The 7,500-nt window shown below is 40.5% G+C and overlaps 1 protein-coding gene across 1 annotated transcript in view; it reads right to left on the reverse strand.

Moving 5' to 3' along the window:
• The window catches only part of LOC137640084 (5-oxoprolinase), a 547,197-nt gene that overhangs the window by 232,873 nt on the left and 306,824 nt on the right, over window positions 1-7,500 (reverse strand). The window contains exon 12 of the mRNA XM_068372538.1: window positions 417-549. Coding sequence (XP_068228639.1) covers window positions 417-549 — 133 coding nt within the window. The remainder of the gene's footprint in view (window positions 1-416; window positions 550-7,500) is intronic.

Here is a 7,500-nt window from a genome sequence, read left to right on the forward strand (position 1 = left end):
ATACTTATTTTTTCAATTTATTTGTAATAAATATATATTTTGGACTTAGCTTTTATTTACTTTTTAGAAAATTAGAATATTCTTTGAAATTCTTTTTTTTTATATTAAAAGGTTGTGAATTGGTTTGCAAATTATTTTTTTATGAATTTTTCTCAGGTCGAGGTCGACCCATCGAAACCTACCCAAGGTGGTGAAATAACAATACCTATCCAGGGTCTTTAAAGAAGGATGCTCACTATGGAGAACAACTAAAAAAATTATTCACCCTATTGATAATGAAAACTATTCTTGGCTATTTAACAGTGCAGAGTAGCATAAGTAAAATATCTGTGTTTGAATGGAGACAGACTTCATGAAAAAGAAAATCTGTTACCTTAATTAAAATTAAAGTAAAAAAAGAATATTGGCAAACAAACCTGGTTCAATAAGAATTGTTGAAAGGTTATCCAGTATTATAGCTGGACCAATAATTACATGGCTTGCACCTAAAGCAGACAATCTGTAAACCTTTGTGTCTAGAAGTCCTTCTTCAAAGTAAACAGGAGTGATCTGAAAAAAAAATGTGGTAGGAAAAATCATAAGCAATACATTAGCCTATTGAATAAACTGGTCTTTTATATACACAAAATTAATTTCTGCTATTTTATTTGCACAACATTAGAAAATATACTGTATAACATAACACCAAAAGGTATTTTTTTTTTAATTTTATTTAACTTTAGACATAATAAAAAATTATAAAAGGGATTTTGACATAGGAAAAATCTATTTTTGGGGTGAGATAGCCATGTTGTCCTGATGGAAGTTCCTCAAAGGCAGCTTTCTACTTGGGATATTTCCTGCAAGAGATATATCAGAGAATTTCACCTGAAGAGGTATCACAGAGTTCTAACCCCTGGAGCAAATATCCCGAGAGATATCATGATCAAACGGTGTCGTAATTGAAACAACCACGACTACCCTTCCCCAAATAGAGTTAACCTTGCCATGAAGGATATGCGATAGGATTGGATACATGGGAGAGAGAACAGTTACAACTCCGATCCCAGTGTGCTATAAACATGTTTGCTGGTTCGCCATTCCAGCAGCAACCATCACATGACGCGAGGCCTCGCACTGACAATTGGGAGGGGATGAAAAGTAACAAGCAGGTCCATCAGGAAGACATGGCTATCTCACCCAAAAATAGATTTTCCTATATCAAAATCCGTTTTTTGAGCTCGAGCCATAACATCCTGATGGAAGTGTACCAGAGAATCAACATTCTCAGTTGTGGCCAAATAGACTTTTTAACCCATTTGACTTCTTAGACATTTCACTATTATAAAAAGGCAAAAATCAATCTAAAAATAGTGCTTCATAAAATAGTATGTTTATACTTACAACATAGAAGCTTGCGATGGTAGCCCAATGCTATGAACATCATATGCAAGTTTTTGTAAATTTAATCGGAACAAAGAGGTTATCATCACAGCTCCACTCACTGTGAACAATATCTTTGTTTGAAAGTGATTTATCAGACAAAAGTCAGTAAGAAAGAGGGGGTTAAAAAATGGAGGTACGTGTAGACTAATTTTTTCATTTAGTTACAGTAGGTCCACAGAAAGGAAACGCAAAAAGAACTATAATCTTTCATTATTTCCAAAAGCAAATAAATGTAATAAGAATTGGTGCAACAATATTTACATTCATTTTATGCTGAAACATCAGAAATATATAATAGAATATAATAAAATCATTCCATATAATAAAGAAAAGGATACAAACTTTGACTCTTCACTATATATATATAGTGTATCACAATCTGCAAATAAGAATATTATTCCACTTGCACTATGTGGACTGTAAAAGTCTAAACTATATAATCCATAACAGTCCATGCACAATACTAAGAAGCTGGTTTAATCACGCTACCAGCAGCCACTACAAAGTGTTAAATCTCTTCAGATTGTCGAAAGTAATGTTTAAAAAATACTCTTGAAGATTTCCATCCCGTGTAAGCTTGTAAGCCTTCGAAGGACATATACTGGAAAAAGTTTAAGGAAGAGGCTGCTTTTCAAGGTCATGACCCGAGGCCATACTATCTGGGTCAACCCATCTGATAAAATAGGTGAGTTTGGACCTTAGCTTAAAGAGTGATTAGATCCTGTTGTTTCCCTTTTAAAAAGTTGTCTGCCTTTAAAGGCCTCTCTTTAATAGGTAAGCCTTAAGGCATTCCACGGGCACAGAGAAGGGTTCTCCTTAAGTGGAACGATCTTCCAGGGCCTCCAACGGTTTGTGGGGAGTTCATTTTTAGCCAGGAATGCAGGATCTGGGTATAGATTCCGAGAATTAAATGTGGCCTTCATCCCTTGATAGTGCCACAATCTTGCCGACTCTATCACCAGAAGCCATAGCGAGTCAAAAGATAGATTTTTAAATATGATCCCTCAAGGAAGCAGAGTCGTTATCTATTGAGGAGGCTAAGTGCAAGTCTTTGTACAATGATCATGAGATGGCCTTGGGAAAACCATTTGGTTTCAATTTAGCACAAGCTTTTGGGATCTTATTGAATAGTTCAATATTGAGTTCTACACAAAAGCGTAAGCGATAGGTCTGGTTAGGGGCGATTTACATGAGGAAATAGTTGTCGAAGCCAAACCTTGTTTCTGTAGTAATATAAAGAAGGAAATACAGAAGTCCATAGAAACTGAAGAAGGCTTATGTACTTTTAACGAATTCCACCCACTTTTTCAGGAAGACAAGTATTGTCTAATTATAGTGGCGGATTTGTATTCTTCTATAAAATCAGTCCTTTCCTTCGAAACTCCGAACTTTCTTTTAACCTCTAGGGCGAGAAAATCATAAGCTGAAGGTTTTTCATAATCCAGGAGGAGGTGAAGATAGTCTTCTGTTGAACCTCCTGGGACAGCAATGGAGTTGGTAGAGGGATCTGGAGAGGTTTGAGTTCCAGAACAAGGGGGTACCAATGGCTCTTGGGCCAATTTGGAGCCACTAGTGCTACTGTCCCTTTGAAAGTCCATAGCTTGTTCAGGACTTTCAAAAGGAGGTTGAATAGTGGAAAGAGGTAAATGTGAGACCACTGGTTCCAATCTAGTGATATCGCATCTGTCCCCGCCGCTTCCGGATTTAAGTTCAGTGCTACATACCAGGGAAGCTTCTTGTTGAAGCTCGTCACAGAGATCTATTTGCAGCTCTGGGACTGGCTCCAAGCTGAAACAAATGATTTTGGATCTGGCGACCATTCTGTTTCCAGACACTAGGATCTTGATGGGGCATACGCCGTCATATTGCAAACCCCTTCTAAGTGAACCGCTGAGAGATGCCAATTTCTCCGCTTTGCCAAAGTGAAAATGGCCAAAATTACGTGGCTGATATTTGGAGACCTTGAACCTTGTCTGTTGATGCAGTGGACTATTATCTTGCTGTCGAGAATTAATTTGATGCGCGAGTTTTTTCTTTGAATTCAGTTTCTTCAGAGCAAGAAACACTGCCATGACTTCCAGAATGTTGATATGGAATTTCTGAAAAGTGACTGACCACTGGCCCTGTATCTTCTTGGAAGGGGTATGTTCCCCCAACCCTGTTCCAAGGTAACCGTGTGGATTGTCACGGGAAGAGGAGGATACTGAAGAGGGACATGAGTCGACAAGCTCTTGGCAGTGGACCAAGGCTTGAGCTGTGTGCACAGTAAAGCCAGGGTTTTGCATCAAAGATCTCACCAAGTTGATGCCTTTCTTCTTCAGACTCTGTTGGCATCCTTGAGTCTTGCATTTAAGATTGGGTTTGTCATGGCTGCAAACTGCAGCGATCCCAAGGTTCTTTTCTGATGACGTCTGGTGATTACCTTCGATTGAAGTAGGCCCCTGACTGAGTTTGCTATTTCCTTTCTCTTGCCCTGAGATAGAGATAGGATATGTGACTTTATGTTCCAGAGCAGCCTAGCCACTGGAATTCTTGAACTAGAGAAAGCCTGGACTATTCGAGGTTGATTTGAAAGCTAAGCGATTGTGTGAATTTCATGACTTCCAGAGCTGCTGAAAGGCATTCCGACTGTTGCAGCCCAGACTAACCAGTTGTCTAGATATACCATCACTTGAAGGCCTTTGTTCCAGAGTTGTTGGACAATGGTCTCGACTAGTTTCGTAAAAATCCTTGGGGTTATACTGAGTCCGAAGGGCAAAGCTCTGAATACGTAGGCTTTTCTTGCCAGTCATAAACCAGGGTAGGGGGAGAAACGCCGACCTATCGGAAGATGCAAATAAGTGTTGGTAAGATCTATGGAGATGGTATAGGCCCCTTCGGGTTATAGGATCCGTATTTGCGAGATAGTTAGCCTCTGGAACTTGTTCAGAATGAATATGCTTAGAGGGGACAAGTCCAGAATAGTTTGAAGAGCGTTTGAATCTTTCTTTGGCACGCAGAATTGCCGTCCTTGAAAGTTCATGGACTTTGTGCAACGGATAACTCCTTTCCAGAGTAGATCCTGCACATATTCCTCGAAGAATGGGGTTGTGGGTTGGAAGAGCCACTTGAACTGAGGTGGTTTTTGTCTCCATTTCCAGTCTAGTCCTTTTGAGACTATGCAGTGAGCTCAAGGATTGAATATCCATTGATCCTTGAAGCAATAGTATCTTCCCCCTACTGGAAGCTCCTCATTGTTGTTTTGAAGGACTTGTCTCTATTTCCTTGGCCCCTAGATTGACCACCCCTTCTAGACTTTCCTCTACCACTAACATTTTTATCTTGAGCTCTGATTGGGTGAAATGACGTAGTGGCCCTTTCATAAACCCGATTGAAGGCTGGAGACTTTGTCACATACTGCTGGGGAACTGTGTACACAGTCTGGGGGATCGCGGCAATATAACTGTCATGGCAGGGAAGGTTTTCCTGCCTTTAAAGGGTCTCCTAGGCTTCTTGCCCTTAGGTTGAGGTCCTTTTCCAGGGTGAATTTCCTCTTAGAGGACATACCCTATTTCTGCATGAGGCTCTTCTTCTCTTGAGCCACTTCCATTACCTCTTTGCCCACCTTCTGTGGAAAGAGATCTTTTCCCCAGATGTTTGAGTCAATCAACTTTTTAGGCTAATGTTTAATAGTTGCAGCCGCTATGACATAATTTCTGTAGGCTCTCCTGGCTAAAAAGAAAGCATGCATATTCTTCTGGAAGATAGCCAGATGAGTCTTTCCCAGAACTAGGAAGAGGTCGGATTTACAATAGTTCCCAATCAGCATCTCCAAGAGCAAATTGTGCGACAAAGAGGCAGCCAGTCTTTCTTTCACTTCTAATTCCACCTTGAATAGGAATTCTGGAATTCTAGGCAGCCTCTCATTGAATTATTTGCCTCCAATGTCCATATCCAGTTTTCCAACTGTAAATTTGTGTTAGACATCTTCCCAACTATCAGAATCATAAGGAAGGACTAGAGAGACAGGTTTGCACTCTTCTAGCACTAGCAGTGGCTTAACTTCTATTACTGCCTCCTTCAAAGCCTCTAGACTTTTTGAGGCGAAGGGAAAGACAGTATCCTTAGGAGCTATAAAGGTGGCCTGCTTCCTGGAGGGAGCAATAAGTTATGTTAATTCCTTCACCAATAAGGTTTGAGCCTTGCTATGGTCCAGGATGATAGTTTCCTTGGAAATTGTATCATCCCTCATGGATGCCTCAGAGTTCAATCTTACAAAGCAGTAAGGATAATTATCAATTGAGGGGTAGAATTCTAAGTCTGAGACCGGCTTAGATCCCATGCCTTCTCCATATTCTCTGCATAACGTTAAGAATTCTTTGCCGAGGTACCTGGGAGACTCAACGCTGGTGGAACCTTTGAATTGGGTGCCTGCTGAAAAGCCTCTATCTTCTAAGGATGCTTGCACTCTTTCATGTTCAGCATGAATGTTTTCCATGAATGTCTTCATGGATACCATAAACTCCAAGTGACCAAGGAACAATGGGGTATCTGGAGTAGGAATTGGAGTAGAAGTAGAGGCTGAGGTGGTAGATGCAGGGATAAGAGTCTGAGCTAAAGTAGTTCTAGGAGCCATAATTACCTGATGACTGTCTAAAGACTCATCTGAGGCTTCTGTCGTCAGCAGGATCCTCTCTCTCCTTGACATCACGGGAAAGGGTATCAACATCATGTCGGCATCCAAGCTCATCACCTGAAGAGCATCCCTAATTTCATGATCTGCCTGATCTAGTTGTACTGGTGGAAGTTGAAACGGAATCTGGTGACCGAACACAGCAGTCACATCAGCTTTGGAGAAGAGGAGGTACTTAAGTTCCATTGAAGGAAGATAAGGGGCACCTTGTTGCAAGCTCATCTGGAAGTCTCTCACCCAATACCTAATGGTCTACTGACCCCACGCTTTATCGTTCTGGGAAGAGTTGGTAGCATGGAAACCTATGTGAATTAGGTCCTTGCACACACTGCAGTTAGTAGGTTCCCAGATGGCAAAGGAACCTTTGGAAACATGGAAGTCAGCATGTTTCTGACAAGACTTGTGGCCAAAAGGCAACTTGACCCATCTGATGCAGGTTACTGTAGCCCACTCCAAGTCTTCAGCAACAAGTAAAGAAAGAAAATTTTCAATAAGTACTATTTACACACCAAAAATTTTGTATATCTTCATGTTTCACAAATTTTTTTTAATAATAATTTTCAAAAATTATATAAAATTAAAAAATGTCTACCTACTCTAGCTATGGCTAAGGCTACAATGCAATGGAAGCTTAAAACAAAATAGCTTAGAATTCTATAAGAATTCATAAAGTGTGGAACAACAGGGGAAGAAAGGTTCATATCAATGGAACATCGTTTCCCCCTTAGTCGGTCAAATAGACAACCTAAGGTGGTAAATTCAGATGCCATAATGGCTAAGCCGGCAGCAGATGTACATGAGAGGGCAGCAGCTATGCCCAAAGTGGCAGCTATTTCTAGCAACCATGGCTCTATGGACTGACCTTTCATTACCCATAGAAATGTCGACAAAATGCGGCAGTGGCATTGCCAAGTCAACAAAAAAAGTGGTTGATCCTATAAGGAACCAGATGAGTAAGAGGAAAGGTACTGACTAATAGTAGGCAGTAGAAAAAGGAATATGCCAACAACCTACAGTAGCTGTTAACATTAAATCAAGAGAAAGGGGATTAACCTTTTAAAATAATGAAAGCTGTTTAACACAGCCAGGATGCCACAAATTTGAAAATTCAAGGAAAATCCTGACAACTAGGAGGTATTTAATTGACCAGCTTTAGAGGATAATGTTCCTCAGATATGGAGGAAGAGAATAGATGCAGTTGACCAGCTTAAGGCTGCAGCTAAGGTGGCAAGGGGGAAGCTCTCTTCTAATGAAAAGAGGGAGGTACCCCTAACCTACTCACATCTATAGCTAGAAAACTCAAGCCAACAGAACTGGAAAGCATGGCCAATTAGTAAATACTTTGGAAAGGGAGCTTCCGACCAGGCTAAGGAGTCAAGACCCCACAGCCAGATATACATAGC

This window comes from Palaemon carinicauda, chromosome 4, assembly GCF_036898095.1.
Source record: "Palaemon carinicauda isolate YSFRI2023 chromosome 4, ASM3689809v2, whole genome shotgun sequence".
Taxonomy (NCBI): domain Eukaryota; kingdom Metazoa; phylum Arthropoda; class Malacostraca; order Decapoda; family Palaemonidae; genus Palaemon; species Palaemon carinicauda.